The 18,071-nt window shown below is 35.9% G+C and overlaps 2 protein-coding genes across 5 annotated transcripts in view; one reads left to right on the plus strand and one right to left on the minus strand.

The window, feature by feature from the left end:
- The window catches only part of arhgap17a (Rho GTPase activating protein 17a), a 48,162-nt gene extending 44,460 nt beyond the window's left edge, over nt 1-3,702 (plus strand). For 3 of the 4 annotated variants that reach the window (XM_059324348.1, XM_059324349.1, XM_059324351.1), the window contains 2 exons: nt 115-639; nt 2,974-3,702. In XM_059324348.1, coding sequence (XP_059180331.1) covers nt 115-639; nt 2,974-3,104 — 656 coding nt within the window. In that variant the 3' untranslated portion in view covers nt 3,105-3,702. Of the gene's footprint in view, nt 1-114; nt 640-735; nt 761-2,973 lie in introns of all 4 variants that reach the window. The other variant, XM_059324350.1, reaches the window with a different exon arrangement.
- Nucleotides 3,703-7,646: 3,944 nt separating this feature from the next.
- Nucleotides 7,647-18,071, minus strand: part of grid2ipb (glutamate receptor, ionotropic, delta 2 (Grid2) interacting protein, b) — a 60,151-nt gene continuing 49,726 nt past the window's right edge. The window contains exons 19-25 of the mRNA XM_059324363.1: nt 16,487-16,683; nt 15,024-15,179; nt 14,852-14,938; nt 14,634-14,763; nt 13,522-13,640; nt 12,015-12,179; nt 7,647-10,672 (exon numbers count right to left, since the gene is read on the minus strand). Of these exons, the coding sequence (XP_059180346.1) occupies nt 10,601-10,672; nt 12,015-12,179; nt 13,522-13,640; nt 14,634-14,763; nt 14,852-14,938; nt 15,024-15,179; nt 16,487-16,683 (926 nt within the window). The 3' untranslated portion in view covers nt 7,647-10,600. The remainder of the gene's footprint in view (nt 10,673-12,014; nt 12,180-13,521; nt 13,641-14,633; nt 14,764-14,851; nt 14,939-15,023; nt 15,180-16,486; nt 16,684-18,071) is intronic.

Genomic DNA, 18,071 nt, shown 5'->3' on the forward strand with positions numbered 1-18,071 from the left:
ATAGTCATGAAAATAAAGAAAAACGCATTGAATGAGAAGGTGTGTCCAAACTTTTGGCCTGTACTGTATTTGTAATTTCTTTTAATAATCAGAAGATTCACCGTCATATTTCAGGTACCAAGAAGCAGGCTCCTGCCCCTCCCAAACCCACCAACCCTCCACCCTGCCAGCCCTGTAATTCAGTGAACCACGCCTCCTCCTCCGGCTCGTCCCAGTCCCTCAGCCCCACCCCCAGACCCCTGTCCAGCCACTCGCCCACCTCTCCCACCTCTCCCACCTCGCAGCCATGTGCCACGCCCAGACGCCACTCTAGCAACCAGCCCCCGATCCAAGCGCCCAGCCACCCGCCCCCGGAGCCTCCGTCACAGGCCAGCCCTCCTCCATCGCAGCCCGGCGGGGACCACCAGACCACGGACCCCTCACCTCCAGGCACCCCGACCCCTCCAGACACCCCTCCGCCCTCCACCACCATGCAGGATGTAGCTCCTCCGTCCCCGTCTCCCTTCCAGTCAGGCTCCCTTCCCCGGCCCAGACCCGTCCCCAAGCCCCGGAACAGACCCAGCATCCCGCCGCCGCCCCAGCCCACCCCGCTGGCCGGCGACACCAACGGGATCTGTGCCACAGCGTACAAGATGATGGGTGAGTGGTGCCTCTCACACAGCTGCTGCATGTTATTCTCTGCTCAACACTAACATGCTCTCTCTCTAACAGTGTTGCATTGTAATACCTCCACAGGTTAAAGAGGCTCTTGTTGTGAGAGGTTTGTTGTTAATCCACCTTTTCACTCGCAGCACCTGCACCCGTTTGTTTGCCTGTAGAAATCATCTCATCACTGCATTCATTAAGTTCTGCCTGCTGCCTCTCAGACATCAAGTACCCACTGGAGCCCTGATGGTCCACCGGCACACTGTGTGTTCATAATGTGTGTTCACAGTGCTGGATGGTGATAGATAGATCTAGATGGATGGATGGATAGATGGATAGATAGATAGATAGATAGATAGATATAGATCTAGATAGATAGAGAGATAGAGAGATAGAGAGATAGAGAGATAGAGAGATAGATAGAGAGATAGATGGATGGATGGATGGATGGATGGATGGATGGATATAGATCAAGATAGATAGATAGATATATCAAGATGGATGGATAGATATAGATCAAGATAGATAGATAGATATATCAAGATAGAGAGATAGTTATATCAAGATAGAGAGATAGATTAGTTATATCAAGATAGATAGATTAGTTTTATCAAGATAGATAGATAGATAGATAGTTATATCAAGAGAGATAGATAGATTAGTTATATCAAGATAGAGAGATATTTTATTGTTAGATATGTTGAAAAAATATATATTATTATGATACTTTTGCAAAATCTTTTGAAAGAGAAAAAAGAGACAAACACAGAAATAAAAATGGAATTGGACAAGAGAATGATAGAAATATTGAGACATAAAATTAAGATGGATGAATAGAAAAATGTAGCCATTAGAGATAATGCTAGAAAGAAAGATAAGAAAGACCTAGAGAGATTAGATAGGTAAAGATATGTAGAGATAGAGAGACATAGATAGAGATAAATAGTTATACAGAGAGAAGGTGGTTTGATAATTCTATTTTATTTTTTAATGTGAGTTGTATTGTTTTAAACCCGGTGTGAAGCATGTGTAACTGACATGCATGTTCTCGTCTTGTCTCGTCAAAGATGAAGCACATATTCATCTTGTATCTAACACACACACACACACACACACACACACTTAGATTTTTATCTCTTTTATCAAACTTTTAAATGCAAACTGTGAATTTCCAGCTGATCATGTAGTTTAAACCAGTAGTTCTCAACCTTTTTGAGTCGCGACCCCCAATTTAAGATGCATGTTGTCCGTGACCCCCCGCTCACTGAACACAATCTCACAGGCACAGTTCAGATCACCCAAAAAAGAAACAAAATGACCAAAAAAAGGAAACAAAATGATCAAAAAAGACACAAAATTACCAAAAAAAGAAACAAAATGACCAAAAAAGACAGAAATTGACTACAAAATGATCAAAAATAAGACACAAAATGACCTAAAAAGACACAAAATGACCAAAAAAAGACACAAAATGACCAAAAAAAGAAACAAAATTACCAAAAAAGACACAAATCGACCAAAAAAAGAAACAAAACTACCAAAAGAGACAGAAATTGACTACAAAATGATAAAAAAAAAAGACACAAAATGATCTAAAAAGACACAAAATGATCAAAAAAAGAAACAAAATGACCAAATAAGACACAAAATGACCAAAAAAAGAAACAAAATTACCAAAAAGGACACAAATTGACTACAAAATGATCAAAAAAAAGACACAAAATGACCAAAAAAAGACACAAAATGACCAAAAAAAGACAGTAAGTGACCCCAATTGGGGTCCTGACCCCAAGGTTGAGAATAGCTGGTTTAAACCACTTCACCACTCTTCATATTTTCCATCCACTCTCCCCTGCCTGTTGCACCGCTGCTCACAGTCTGTGGCCAGACAGCGCCCCCTGCTGTTCACCCTGACCGAGCTGCTGTTTCACTGCTGAGCTCCTGCTGCTGTTTGAATCTATGGAAAATATGACGAAGCTGCACCGAATGGCATAATTACAACAGCTTTACATGTTTTCATACTCCAGAGACGAAGCTGCACATGTTTGTGATTATGGCCTATTGTTCCTATAATGTGGAATTAAATAGTGCATTTATGTTTTGTGCAGTGCTCTGTGTGAATGCCTGCATGCATGACAAACATATTAAACGTTACGTAACACAAACGGTAACTGAAACAAGCTTTTCTACTTGATTTTATCAAGTTTTATGTAAGGATTATGTGTTCTTTGCAACATAAAAGTCTTGTTCAATGCAGCTTTAAAAAAAAAAAAAAGACGGTTATGATATTTATGTGACTTATGTTGTCCTCATCTTTTGTCTCTTTAGACCCGGGGATGTCTTTCAAAGGGCTGAGTCGAGCTTTGGTCCCTGAGTTCGCTGTAGACCAGCAGCCATCCACGGCCTCCTGCCTGCCGCTCAAAGACTGTGACCTGGACACTGAGAGCACTGTCCTATAAGGAGGGGACGCTCTGGTCCAGTAGCCCCCCACCACCCCCAACACACACACACACACACACACACACACACACACACACGTCTCATCATACACACACCGTTCATCATTTAGTCTGCTCGTGTTTCGTCCCGGCCCTCCTCTGCCATCATGTCCTCCCAGTCAGTGCAGCCTGTATGAAGGACTTAATGTGACATAAAGCAGTTTCTGGCAGCCATGATGGAGGTCCACAGGTCTTGGTAAACAATGGCTGTGATGTCCCAATCACACATCTGATGATTTATGCGTTTAATTGTCAGCATTTTAATCAGGAAACCAACTACTACACTCATATTAAAGTGGGGTTCTATAATGTACCTACCCATAGTCAGCGTATTAGCTACCACTGGACAAACAAACCAACAACCATCTGACGGGACTGGTGATGTCCACCCACGTTTTATAGCATCAAATAAATAATTCAAACTAAACATATCAGAAATATGAACACTTTAACATACATCAGCGTGCTAAGAATGACTTAAAATGACAAAAAAAAAACGTATGGGCTGAAATATGAGCCACCAGAAACTGAATTTGAATTCTTTATATTTGAATTTGAATTGCTTAACTTGAATAATTGCATGAAAAACTGAATTTGAATCACATGATTTGAATCTGTATCGTTCAATTTGAATCATTGCATTGAAAAACTGAATCTGAATTGTAACTGCAGTTTTACCTCAGAACGCAGGAATTGCTGGGCTACCGATGTATTGATCATCGATCAGTTGTCTTAAAACCCATTAAAAGTCACATAATAACTCAAAAGGCAGCGATCGAGGCAGCGGTAGACCAGCAACTCCTGTGTTCTGCAAGGAAAAATTCATGTGTTTGTCAATGGAGTCTGGTGGCTTAGATGAAAAAATAGAACAGCTTCAGTTCCCCCCTGTGTAAAATTAGATAAAGCGGTGAAAATATTATAAATGTAGCATACACGTAAACTTATATGACTTTTCAGGTGGCTAAAATACATTATGCTGCTGCCGCCAAACTGGAGGGGTGCTGAGCCCCAAAAACTTTACACTGACTATGATAAATACCTCATAAACCCCTCTTCAACATCATCCAAACTTTCCCTTTAAGCAGTATTTGTAGCAGCTATAACATGCATATTAAGATCACTTAGTTAAGTAAGTTGGATTCCAAAGTCAAAAGCCCATACTTATGTCACGATTATCTGTACAGTCATGGAAAAAAATATTATACCACCATTGTTTTCTTCAATTTCTTGTTCATTTTAATGCCTGGTACAACTAAAGGTTCATTTGTTTGGACAAATATAATGATAACAAAAATAGCTCATAGGGATTTAATTTAAGAGCTGATATCCAGACATTTTCCATGGTTTTCTTGATAATAACCAAAGTCATTATGAAACAAAACCCATGGAAAATGTCTAGATATCAGCTCTTAAATTAAATCCTTATGAGCTATTTTTGTTGTTATATTTATATTTGTCCGAACAAATGTACCTTTAGCTGTACCAGACATTAAAATGAACAAGAAATTGTAGAAATCAATGGTGGTATAATATTTCTTTTTCCATGACTGTACATTATATATGTTAAATAACTTGTAGCATTTCATACTTAGGGGCTGAAAGTCAGTAAAACAATAAATCGATTTTCATAATACCCAATAACATGCTACTTGAATATCTAAACTTTGGCTTTATATATACACTACTGGTCAAAAGTTTTAGAACACACCAACTTTTCCTGAATTTAATTGAAAATGATGCAGTTGAATGTCTCAGTCTACTCTGAAATTATTGCACATTTAAAATTCTTTATTGAGCATGATAGTGTTTTGAAAATAAAAAAAAGATTCAAAATCACATTTTATGTTGGACTAAAGGACTAAAAAAAGACACAAAATGACTTAAAAAAAGACACAAAAAGACACAAAAGGACTTACAAAGACATGAAAATAATTCAAAAATGGACAAAATAGCCCAAGACTCCATAGAGTTAAGTTGTTAACCCATTTCTTGTTCCCTGGCCTACTTTTATAATTCTGAAATGTTCATTATCTTTCAGTTTTGGTTAAGCTTACCTTTTTTTTATTTACCTCTGGCAGTTCACCAATTACCTTTGTACCCTTTCAAGCTGTTCATTTGACTTGAACAGCTTGAATTTCAATAAAAAACTGGAAAAATTGGGCTGTTCTAAAACTTTTGACCGGTAGTGTATATATATATATATTTTTAGACCAAATTATTTATTAAGACTAAATCAAATCAAATATCAATTAATTACAGGCCTTGTCCAAATCTCAATATTGGACCACTTCCTTTGACCTCCAGCCACTCCACTAGTCTTCTTCAGGTATTTCTCATTCCCAGTTGAGCTGTTAGAACTGTCAATAGTCATTATTTACCAACAGAGAACCCTGTTGACCTCCATGATGGTGCCAGTTGTTTCCATCTTTACGCCGCGCTCCCTACAGACGAAGCTCCAGACAATCAAACAGCTGAGGGACGGCCTTATCCACCAGGGGACGCCAAGTTATAGACTGATGATGTGAGGTTTTTGTATTCTTTAAAGTTGAAGAATGGCCTTAGAACAAGAATTAAAAAGAAGGAAAAGTATTTCTACAGCACAGGGGGTGACGGGGAAAAAAGGTCTGACGTAGAAACCAAAACTGTTAAAGTGTAGCTGGTGACTGCAGGTTTCCAGTCGTCTCAAACACTTGATTTTTGTATGGAAACCTTTTTTTTTTTTCTTTCTCCTCACTCCTGTATTTATTTACCGATTTAAAAACACACATTCCCTGTGGCTTTGACGTAATTAATGCAGTCTTTAAATGTAAATCATGCCTTATGGGTTCCTCCCAGAACCGTGTAATGAAAAGCATTATATATTTACTGTATGGAGGATATACTTGGCTCCTAGTTCTACAGTATTTTCCGAGAAGCTGTCTTGGCGACAAGTATGTTTCAGGGACGTTAAAGGAAGGTGATTGGACCCTCTGCAATAGAAGTCTTGTATTGTTCAAACAGCGGTTTGTGTATTTAAATGATTTGTTTGGGTTTTTAAAGCATTAGTAGCAGGGTTACCCACCCGCCCAGCCTGAACACACTCAGTATTCTGCCTTTCTGTTTCTCCATCGATCGATTAAACGCACCAGGCTGAGTGAATGTAGTGAAAGGACAATTCTTAATAACCAGCCTGAGCAGAAGGATGCTGATGTTGCACTTGAGCGCAGGCCAATGAGTGGTTTCCTAGAGGATTTTTTTTTTTGTTTTTTTTTTTGTCGTCTTTCCCACTGAGCTGAGAGCACGCAGCGCTGTGAAACCTCAGTAGTGATGTGGTGTTAGATTTCGCCAGGTCAAAAGATTAAAAAGAGAAAAAAATGCTTTGTTGTATTTTCTGTGTAAGCTTTGACCCAATATGGTACCAGTGGAGAAAGTCTTGGATGCTGCAGTTTGACCTGAAGACAAGTTTGTTTATCAGAGAACACGGAGCATTATAATCCCCTCCTCTCTCTCTCTCTCTCTCTCTCTCTCTCTCTCTCTCTGCTCCTGTACCTCGCTGCCTTACCCCCCGTGCATCCACAGAGATCGCTCTGTCCAACGCCATTAAACTAGAAATGATAATGCTGCATTTTTAAGCTCCATTGTTTTGTATGTATGCCGTCTGGTGAGCTTAAATATGGAATAAAAAAACATGTAATATGAATGCTTGGTTATACCCCCTTTCCAAAGAAAATAAAGTATATGAAGAAACTATTTAAATCATTGTTTATATTTGTGTGTACAAGTTTTTTTTTGGTAACGCTTTATATTAAGGTCCGTAATAACCATTAATTAACAAGTAATAAGGCATTGTTCTCGCTTTAGATCCGGTAGATGCAAAAAGCATAGTTAACTTATAATAGATGAGCAATAAGATCAATAAGCAAATAAAATAAGATTAATAAAGGCATGGCAAAGACATAATGGGTGGGTCATGGTTGTTTGTAATGCCATTATTAACACTTATATAAGCTTATAAACACACAATGTTAATAAGCATCTTGTAAGGACTTACAAGGGCCTTTTTACTTGTTAATTAATGGTTATTACAAGGACCTTAATATAAAGCGTTACCGTTTGTTGTTTTTATTTTAACTTTTACGCATTATATTTCATACAGTCAACTAAAGGTACATTTGTTTGGATTAATATAATGATAACAACAAAAATAGCTCAAAGAGTTTAATTTAAGAGCTGATATCTAGCCATTTTCCATGGTTTTGTTTATAATAACCAAAATCATTATCAAGAAAACCATGGAAAATGTCTAGATATCAGCTCTTAAATTAAAATCTTTGAGCTATTTTTGTTGTTATCATTATATTTGTCCAAACAAATGTACCTTTAGTTGTACCAGGCATTAAAATGAACTATAAACTGAAGAAAACAAGGTGGTCTAATCATTTTTTTTCCATGACTGTAGATCAAAATGTATCCATTGAAGGTGAAACATCAAACAAAAAGAAGAGGAAGCCTATGGGCAACCAATAAATAGACCAACAGAAGTGTTTATTTTAAACCTAAAATATCCAGGGAGGGGAAATGCTACCAGCTGCACATCTTAATACATTAACTGCACCAACATGCATTTGATTTGGACGAGAAACACTGTTACCACACTAGTAGCAGCTAGGATTACGTCGTTACGAGATCAGTCGCCTCGTAAGCCTGACTAAAGCTGCGCGTAAAGAATAAATAAAACGGTACGTTTCCTGATGGGACTTTTGAATGAGAAAATAAACCAGGACTTAGAGGAGAATACAAAAAGAGAAAAATGATGAGCAGTGCATAGCAAAAACTGTAAATTTACAACAATAGTTCAGTGACATAAATACAACACAGCTACAGGTACACTGTACTGTAGATGAGTCAGATCACCATGACGACCAGAGAAGCAGGAAATGACCATTTACAGTAGGTTGTTTTTTTCCCCCACATGCGTTCATTCATTGAGCAGCCGGGCTGTGTTCAGAAACACTCGAGAGATAATGAACAAAGTGCAGATCTATTAGCAGTCCTCTACCCAGAAGCCTTTTCACATTAAAGCTGCCTCTCGTCTTCCTGTACCGACAAAACAAGACGTTCCACCCACATAGTTTTATGAAACAGATGATTTTTGAGCCAGGTTTGTCCATGTGCTGATGTAGTCAGTGTTGCCTCACTGTGAAAGGTGTTTTCAATGATGTTATGCAAATAAATATGTGTTTACTGAATGCATTTGGCGTCCTCACAGGCAGAAGAATCACAATGCAGATTGAAGGACATCCTGTTGTTTAGAGGCTTTGTAGTTCCTGTGATTGGACACATTTCAGTGGCTGCTCAACGCCTCGTTTCCACACAGGTTTGTTTTTTTGAATATAGAATACATAGTATGCTCCAAAGTTTTTAACACAAGGAAATGCATCTCTTAATGGATGGATAGGAACACCAACGCAGAGATGATAAAAAAGTTAAATTTGTGTTGTTTTTGCCATCCGTCGTTATGGAACATGCACATGGAGCATTACCGTAATACACCTAATATATAAACAGATGAATGTAATAATGAACTCTCCCAATATTAACTTCCATTTAGGTGTTTTCACAAAATATCCCTCAAGTTCAAAATGTGTTAAACTAGCTTAACTAGTTTCTTGTGAGTTATTCAATAACACTATTTGACTAACAGTATAGCGACACAGCTGATTTTAATAAAACAGCCTGCTAGCGAATTCCACAGGCAGTTAGCATAAAATGCTAACGGTACGTTTCCTGGTGGGACTTTTGAATGAGAAAATAAACCAGGACTTAGAGGAGAATACAAAAAGAGAAAAATGATGAGCAGTGCATAGCAAAAATCTGTAAATTTACAACAATAGTTCATTGACATAAATACAACACAGCTACAGGTACACTGTACTGTAGATGAGTCAGATCACCATATTGTGGATCACAGAGGTTCCCGTTATATATTAATATATTATATATTAATGGCCTTACAGGTGACTCGCATGTAAACAGAACTGTGTGGAAACGAGGCGTAAAACTCCCTCTAAAGAAATATGGATAACCACTGAAGCAAAAATATTTTTAAAAATGTAATGATGTCTTCATCCTTAATCACGCTTGTATGGGGAGCTGAAGCTAAAGTTAACCACAACCTAATTTTTTTGTCTAAATTTGTGAACCCCCCAGAAATAAAAAAAGGTACAATCAACCCAAGATGGGAATTCAAACAATTTAAATTCAGAATAGATAGTAATATTTCATGCTGTCAATTCAATATTGAGAATTCAGTAGTGATTAAAATTTGCAATTGGGTATTCTGATATTTCTAAAAAAGTTAAATCTTTAGGGCATTGTTTTACCTCCATCTTAAAATAATCCAAATATACAAGAATATGTAATGATGTCTTCATCCTTAATTACACTTGTATAAGGAGTTGAAGCTAAAGTTAACCACAACTTTTTTTCATCTAAATTTTTGAAACTGAAAAATAAAATTAAAAAAAATTCTGGAAATATCAAAGATGGGAATTCAAACCATTTAAATTCAGAATAGATAGTAATATTTCAGTTTTATAGATTAGACTTTAATTATAATATTAAGAATTCAGTAAGGATTTGTGTTTGTTTGGTAATGTTTAACTTCCATACAAAATCCTAAAAGAGAAATTAGCAATGTAACATTCAGTGTACAGCAAAGAACAAAAGCAGAGCTTTGTGTGGATGACTTGACCTTCACTCCCTGTACAAGAACAGGAAACTATTAACTCTTTATGTCATTATAATTCCCATAATAGAATAGATGCCCTTTAAATTCACAGTAGTTTACATTAAGTCCACATTAAGTTTAAGTCTGGACCATTAATGTGGACACATGACGTTGGAAAAAACTCTAAATTAATTATTTCTAAAAAAAGAAGATCCTGCAGTATGGGGGGGCAGTGAACGCACCACTGTATGAACTGCCTGGCTCCGTACACGCTAACTAAACTACACTGTGAGTCACCTCGCTCCTAGATAACTGTCGTCAGTCTACATCTATGCTTAATCTTTACAATTTTCAAATATGATCTGATAGAAAATATAAACTTTATATAGTCATGTATGTATTAAACATAATCTAAATATCCAGACCAGGTGTTTTCATTACTTACATGTCAGTTTGTGTTCCAAAGATGTAAATAATGTGAAGTCTGGCTGGAGCGGTCAGTGTGCGGTGAGTTCCTGAATGTTCCTGCTCTACCCAGCACCTGAAATATCAGTAATGTAGCACACGGGGCACTCATTAGCCGATTATCTACAGATAGATACAGTGTGGTTCCATCCTGTTTGCTATAGATGACGTGCTCTCTGAGTGTCTCTGTGTGTGATCTTGGCACTTTGGTTGTGGAGAGCAGAGTGAAAAATGGTGCCGCCCGGCCTGTCGGTTTGGCCCGACGTCCGTCTGTTCCTAACTTCTACCAGGCCAGAGGGGAAGACAGTCTGGGGCTTCTGGGGTTGTCTGGAGTCTGGGTCTCATTGAGAGCTCTCTGCAACACAAACCCACAAAAATCTCATGTGATTTCCACTTATTTTACCGCATTATTTTCAGATTTGGAGCACATTTGGTTATTCCACAGACGGCAGCATTTTGCAGCTTAATCACTGTGTAGCTGCAGGCTGCTGTCACTCTGTGGGAGCACCAGCTGTATATCTAATTGTTCTGGAGGTTTGGATCCGTCAAACACCTGCTGCATGTATCAGAACATGAGCTGCTCACCTGCAGGAACACGTCAAACGTGTCCTCGCTGCTTCTGGTATCAACCGAGGTCATTATAGTTCACTAAAACTAAACTAAAAACCTAAAACTAGATGCAAAAATAAATAATTAAATAAATATATATACAAATTCCATTACTGCAGATGAACTAAAAAACAAAAAAGTGTTGCTGTAGATTAATTAAATTAAATTAATTAAAAATAAAAATCAGATAGAAACTTTGTTAAAAAAAAATGTCAACATAACCAAAAATTTTAAAAACTGAATACAAAAAACAAACCAACGAAAAAAATTCCGTTACGGCAGATGAACTGAAAAATAAAAACGAATGCAACTCTGATAGAAACTTTGTTAAAGAAAATGTTAACAAAATCCCCCAAAAATATATAAAAAATATATATATTAAAAAAATAATAATAATTTTGTTAGTGTAGATTAACTTAAAATAAAAATTAATAAATGACAAATAAACATGACCAAAAATTTTAAAAAACTAAATACAAAAAACAAAAAAATCTGTTACTGCAGATGAAATAAAAACTAAAAACAATGCAACCAAGATAGAAACTTTGTTAAAGAAAATGTTAACAAAATCCCCCAAAAATATATAAAAATATATATATATTTTAAAAAAATAATAATTTTGTTAGTGTAGATTAATTTAAAATAAAAAATAATAAATGAAAAATAAACATGACCAAAAATTAAAAAAAAACTATATACAAAAAACAAAAAAATAAAAAAAATCTGTTACTGCAGATGAAATAAAAACTAAAAACAATGCAACCAAGATAGAAACTTTGTTAATGAAAATGTTAACAAAATCCCCCAAAAATATTAAAAAATATATATATTAAAAAATAATAATAAAAATGTTTTTAGTGTAGATTAACTTAAAATAAAAATGAATAAATGAAAAATAAATATGACCAAAAATTTTTAAAAAATAAATACAAAAAAATAAAAAAATAAAAAATGAAATAAAGACTAAAAACAATGCAACTCAGATAGAAACTTTGTTAAAAGAAATGTAAACATTATAACAGCAAAAAAACAACAACACATCAATATACTAACTCTGATATGAACACAGCTGAAGAGTATCAGCTCACCTCAAACTTGCAAATGAACTCAGCGAAGATGGCGAAGAAGGACTCGGTGCTGGCCGAATTGCTGTCCTCTCCGAAAAAGGAGGCCACCTTGGCGAACTCCTCCATAGCTCGGGTCTGCAGGGACTCCAGAGACTGGATCGCAGGGTGGCTGTTCTCCAAGAAGCTCTGTGGGTGTTAAAGGTCGCACATCAAACAGGCACATCGACCATTTTTACACATCAAAGTTTACTTATCAGGAGTTACTTCTACTCAGCCTCTGAGAATTGTATTATGCTGCCATCAAAACTCTGACTTCAATAAATGTTGGGTTAATGTTACAAATTATTCATATATACACTACCGGTCAAAAGTTTTAGAACACCCCAATTTTTCCAGTTTTTTTATTGAAATTCAAGCAGTTCAAGTCAAATGAACAGCTTGAAAGGGTACAAAGGTAAGTGGTGAACTGCCAGAGGTAAATAAAAAAAGGTAAGCTTAACCAAAACTGAAAAATAATGTACATTTCAGAATTAAAAAGTAGGCCTTTTTTCAGGGAACAAGAAATGGGTTAACAACTTAACTCTATGGAGTCTTGGGCTATTTTGTCCATTTTTGAATTCTTTTCATGTCTTTGTAAGTCATTTTGTGTCTTTTTTTGGTCATTTTGTGTCTTTTTTTAGTCATTTTGTGTCTTTTGGTGTCTTTTTTGGTAATTTTGTGTCTTTTTTTGTCATTTTGTGTCTTTTTTTAGTCCTTTAGTCCAACATAAAATGTGATTTTGAATCTTTTTTTTACTTACAAAACACTATCATGCTCAATAAAGAATTTTAAATGTTGCAAATGTGCATTAATTTCAGAGTACACTGAGACATTAAACTGCATCATTTTCAATTAAATTCTGGAAAAGTTGGTGTGTTCTAAAACTTTTGACCAGTAGTGTATATGTATATAGATATATCTATATACACACAATTGTTCATTATTTCATATATACATGCATTAATATAGCTTTTTACCATACTGACATGTTAATGACATGTTAATAACATAACACTAACTATCCAAGTCAAATTGATCTGTTAAGGGGTAGGACTAGATACGTTTTTTTAATCCTCCTACCCCCTTTTGAGCATGCAGAAAGTGTCTGTTTTTTAAAAATTTTTTTGCTTTTTTGTTTTGTTTTTTATTTATTCATCTATTAATATTTAAATTTGTTTTTTTTATTGCTTGCATGTTCGAAATAAAGACAATCAATCAATCAATCAATCAATCAATCAATCAATCAATCAATCAATCAATCAAATGTTTTAATAAATTATATTGTATTAGCTGACCTTTAGTTCCTGTCCAGGTATATTAGTTATTTATCAGCATTAAAGGAATATTTTATTGGTTAACAGCTGTCAATATGCTGTTAAAATGCTCTGAACAATAAGATGAGAGTGATATTGATCTTCTCATCTAACTCACAATGTCTGCAGCTTGTATGAACATGTGTAAGTGATGCTTTATAAAGGTGTTAGCATACGCTCATCACGGAGGCAAAGTGGTCCTCGGAGGTGGGCGGGATCTTCAGACAGGACTTCCTGATGTCCAGGATGGTGTTGTGGAGGTCACTCAGCTCTGCTGTGATGGCCCTCTGGTTCACTGAAGGTACACAGATATATCATTATGATGAGTTATCAAAACATTAGCACTTATTAAAAAACAGTACATGGATTAAAGGTATACTATGAAGGAAAAAAAACAATGTATAGGCTCATACAAAAACAATCTGTATAAATCAGGAGTGTCAAACTCTGGCCCGCGGGCCGAATTTGGCCCCCAGTGTAATTTTATTTGGCCCGCGAGGCAATACCAAATTATTATATTATTATTGTAAATTAAGGACATTGATGGTTTTTTTTATTTTAAATTTGATTTTGCATGTCTGTACTATTTAGTTATATATTGTATGTTTATAAGCGTTGCTGGTTCCATATTTAATGTTAAAGCAAAACATGTTTGGTATATATTAAAAGGTTTATTTGTTCAATGTTGGCCCGCGATTTTATTCAAGTTTTAAATTTTGGTCCATTGTGTATTTGAGTTTGACACCCCTGGTATAAATCATCACTTATTATGACTTATTGTGGTGTCTGTATCTGCAGGGATCCTGCCTTCTGCTTGTATTTTATCTTTTTTTTTTTTCTTTTGCTGTGTCTGAGACGTTTATGGATGTCACGCCTTTGGAAACAAAGCTAAAAAACAGAAGGTACCGTGCAAAAAAAGCACAAATATAGTGAGGCAAAACATCAAGTGTACAAAGCTTGCTTTGTTTGCTTTAACTTTCATTAAGCCGGAGAGGAGGAGCCAAGTTTAAAATCTGTGTTTACAAACAGTAAGAAACCATTCCTGCATAGTGTGCCTTTAATCTGCAAATCAGTGTATTAACAAACAGGATGCTATGAAGACAAACTAACAGGCATTTGAATAAACAGCATGAATTAAAGTTAAATTAGATGCTTTAGGCAAAGTCTGCAGTGACACCCAGCACCATGTGTACTGTGCAGGAATTAGGAACATTTACATCCTCATACTAAATGATTTTCATGAAGGTAATCAGAGTCTCAGAGCTGTGCTGCTGTAACATCATCGTACCCTTGGCTGCCAGAGGCACTGTTGTCAGGTCTCTGGAAAAGTTGAGCAGCTCGGGGAAGTGTTGGCACAGAGACTTGGCCAGAATGTGGAGGAAGGTGGATTTCCCGTCTACTGTTTTGGTTGTGCTTAGCTGCAAGAGGGAAAAAGAAAGGAATGAATGACTAAAACTGAAGGTGAAAGAACACAATGTGCTTAAAGAGCAGGTGTTTCTGCTGTACCTCAGTTAGGAAGTTGATCTTAAAACTGGTTGTCCTGTGACTCTTTGGCTGGCCATTATTCAGGTAATTCCCCATTGCAAGAACAAACTGCGGGCAAAAACCCCCACTTAATGACCATTATAAATATAAAAATGTATGCTTTATGTTCTTCCTCCCAGCTGTGGCTGTTTACCTCCAGGATTTTGGCCAGTTTCTTGCTGCTCTTCAGCTCCACCGAAGCCTTGTAGATGTAATCGTACGCAACCTTCATCTCCTCCGTCCTCTCCTGCAGGGTGGTCTTAAAGTGGAGGCTCCGCAGACGGGTTTTATACTCTGGCACCATCAGCATCTGAAACAACACATAAAACACTCATTTACTGGAGTAACTCCATGTTGCTTTTTCCAGCTTTGGTTCAGTGGTTTTGGTAACAAAAAAAAACTCTTATTCTTTTCTTCTTTAACATATAGCACTCCTTTAGCAATGACAGTTAGCTCTTGAAGTTATGTACTTACTTGATTCCTATGGTCTATGTCTAGTACCATCAGGTTGAATGCACTTATTGTAAGTCGCTTTGGACAAAAGCGTCTGCTAAATGACATGTAATGTAATGTAATGTAACACTTTACAATAACCATCATTTATAAATGGTAAACAGATAGTTTATTAATGTTTAATCATCATTTATAAACCGTTTATAGGCCATTTAGAATGGCAAATACATACTTTATTAATGTTTAACTAACTAAATCATACATAAATGACAAATATATGGTATATTAATGTAAGTTTATAGTTACTTTACCATTAACAAACCAGGAAATTATAATTAATAGTTTATCAATAGTTTTAGTTGCACTCATTTTAACATTTTAACACCATATTAAGTATGTTAATGATTTTTAAATGATCCATATACCTTTAAGAAATTGGTTGAAAACATTTAAAAATGAAAATTGTAATAGCACTATAAACATCACCTAGTTGGTTATTGCAGTAGTTCTCAACCTTTTTGAGTCACGACCCCCAATTTAACATCCATGTTGTCCGCGACCCCCGCTCACTGAACAGCATCTCACACGCACAGTTCAGATCACCCAAAAAAGAAACAAAATGACCTAAAAAAGGAAACAAAATGACCAAAAAAAGACACAAAATGACCAAAAAGACACAAAATGACCCAAAAAGAAACAAAATTACCAGAAAAGACACAAAATGACTAAAAAAGACACAAAATGACCAAAAAAGACACAAATTGACCACAAAATGATAAAAAAAGACACAAAATGACCAAAAAAGACACAAAATGACTAAAAAAGACACAAAATGACCCAAAAAATAAACAAATTGACCAAAAAAGACACAACTTGACCACAAAATGATAAAAAAAAGACACAAAATGACCAAAAATAGACACAAAATGACCAAAAAAGACACAAAATGATTAAAAAAACAACACAAAATGACCAAAAAAAGACATTAAGTGACCAAAAAGACTAAAACACATTAACACATGAACACTTTAACACAGTGGAGACAGAGCTGACTTCCAAAATGATTTGGCGACCCCCAGAAATCTTCTCGCAACTCCAATTGGGGTCCTGACCCCAAGGTTGAGAACAGCTGGGTTATTGTAAAAGTGTTTATTGTTTCTGTACCTGGAAAATGAACTGGTCGGGCTCGCTCAGTTTGGCCGGGTCCTGTTCAAACCGCTCGTACTGTTTGACCTCGTCGTCGTCCGGCGCGTAGAGCAGCAGCTGCTTGATGTGGGCGGGCTCCAGCCGCTCCGTGGTCATGTTCATCAGGATCTGACGCAGCTCGCCGGTGGAGAGCTTCAGATGAGCGATGAGGATGGCTGCAGAGAGGAAGAGGAGGCAGGGAGGGATTTACATCTGTTGTTTTTTTTGCATAACAAAGCACTGATCACTGGATCAGTGTGTGCCGGACAGTTTTTTACTGTTGTTTGGCTGCAAGTTGCAAAATCCATTTATAACTCAGTATTAATCCCCTGTTGCATTTTCATATACAATGGTCATTATCATATAAGGCTTTTAATTGTTTTTCTTGAAAACAGTCTCTGCAGTGGTTATATAACATTATGCAAATAGTGTAGTGTAGAGTTTCAGTTTATTTTTACTGTTAAATGAATGCCACTGTAATATTTTAATATCATGCTACTTTTTAATTTAAAGAATAAATCCGTAAAAGAGGAAAATTATTGCGTAAATGTAAAAGACAATTAAAAAATAAATAAATAATTCGGAAATATAAAGAGAAATAACAATTATAAAATAATATAATAATAATATAATATTTATTTATATATTATTGATATATATGTATATATTTATGTATATATTTATTTATTTATGTTTAAAAAATGTTTATATTTTTTTTATTATTTATATTTATTGTAATTTAATATTTTTATTATATAGTTATTTATATGTAATTTATTAATTTTCATCCCTATATTTTTTCTTATTCTTTTCCCTATTTCCTTTGCTTTCTTCAAATGTGTCTAGAACTAAATTATGCTGACATATTGTCATAAGAAACATTATCCTGTTATTTTCTCATCTGGCTAAATAAATCCTGGAGGAAATCATCTTGAATACCTTGTATTCTTATGTTAAAATAAAGACAACATGAGAAGTGTTGAAACCAGGAAGAGTATATCAGGCTGAGTGCGGATCATGTGATTTCAGTCACATGAGGTAAGTGTGTTGGGAAGCCTCCCAGCATGCATCAGGACAATAAATTCAACATGTTCCTGTTGTTATTTTGTTCTTCATTGTGCTCCACAATGTTTCCACACTTCATCACTGTTAAACAGTTCGATATGACCTGTGAATGTGGTCGGACTACGAGTAATGTTGGTGCATTATTCTGCCCTACAAAGCAAAAAGGCAGTAACTACGCAGAGTGCAGAACTGAGAATTATTACTAATTATTACTTAAAATTACTTTAACGTTATCCTGTCATCCAGCCGTTTAGTTACTGTACAAACGACTACTATTTTTCTCCAAAACGACACACATTTGAGATAAGATGTTTTGTCACATAACAAAGGATGCATTGAAAGTCATGAAAATGATAATAACTCATTTTTGACCAAAAATGCAGTTACTGCCTTTTTGCTTTGTAGGGCAGTATTGGTGCCATGGATGTGTTAAACAAAGAGTTTAGACATGAAGTCGTTGCTTTTGAAACACTAAGTGAAGACACATATTCATCAAGAA

Source organism: Centropristis striata, chromosome 21 (assembly GCF_030273125.1).
Source record: "Centropristis striata isolate RG_2023a ecotype Rhode Island chromosome 21, C.striata_1.0, whole genome shotgun sequence".
NCBI lineage: Eukaryota > Metazoa > Chordata > Actinopteri > Perciformes > Serranidae > Centropristis > Centropristis striata.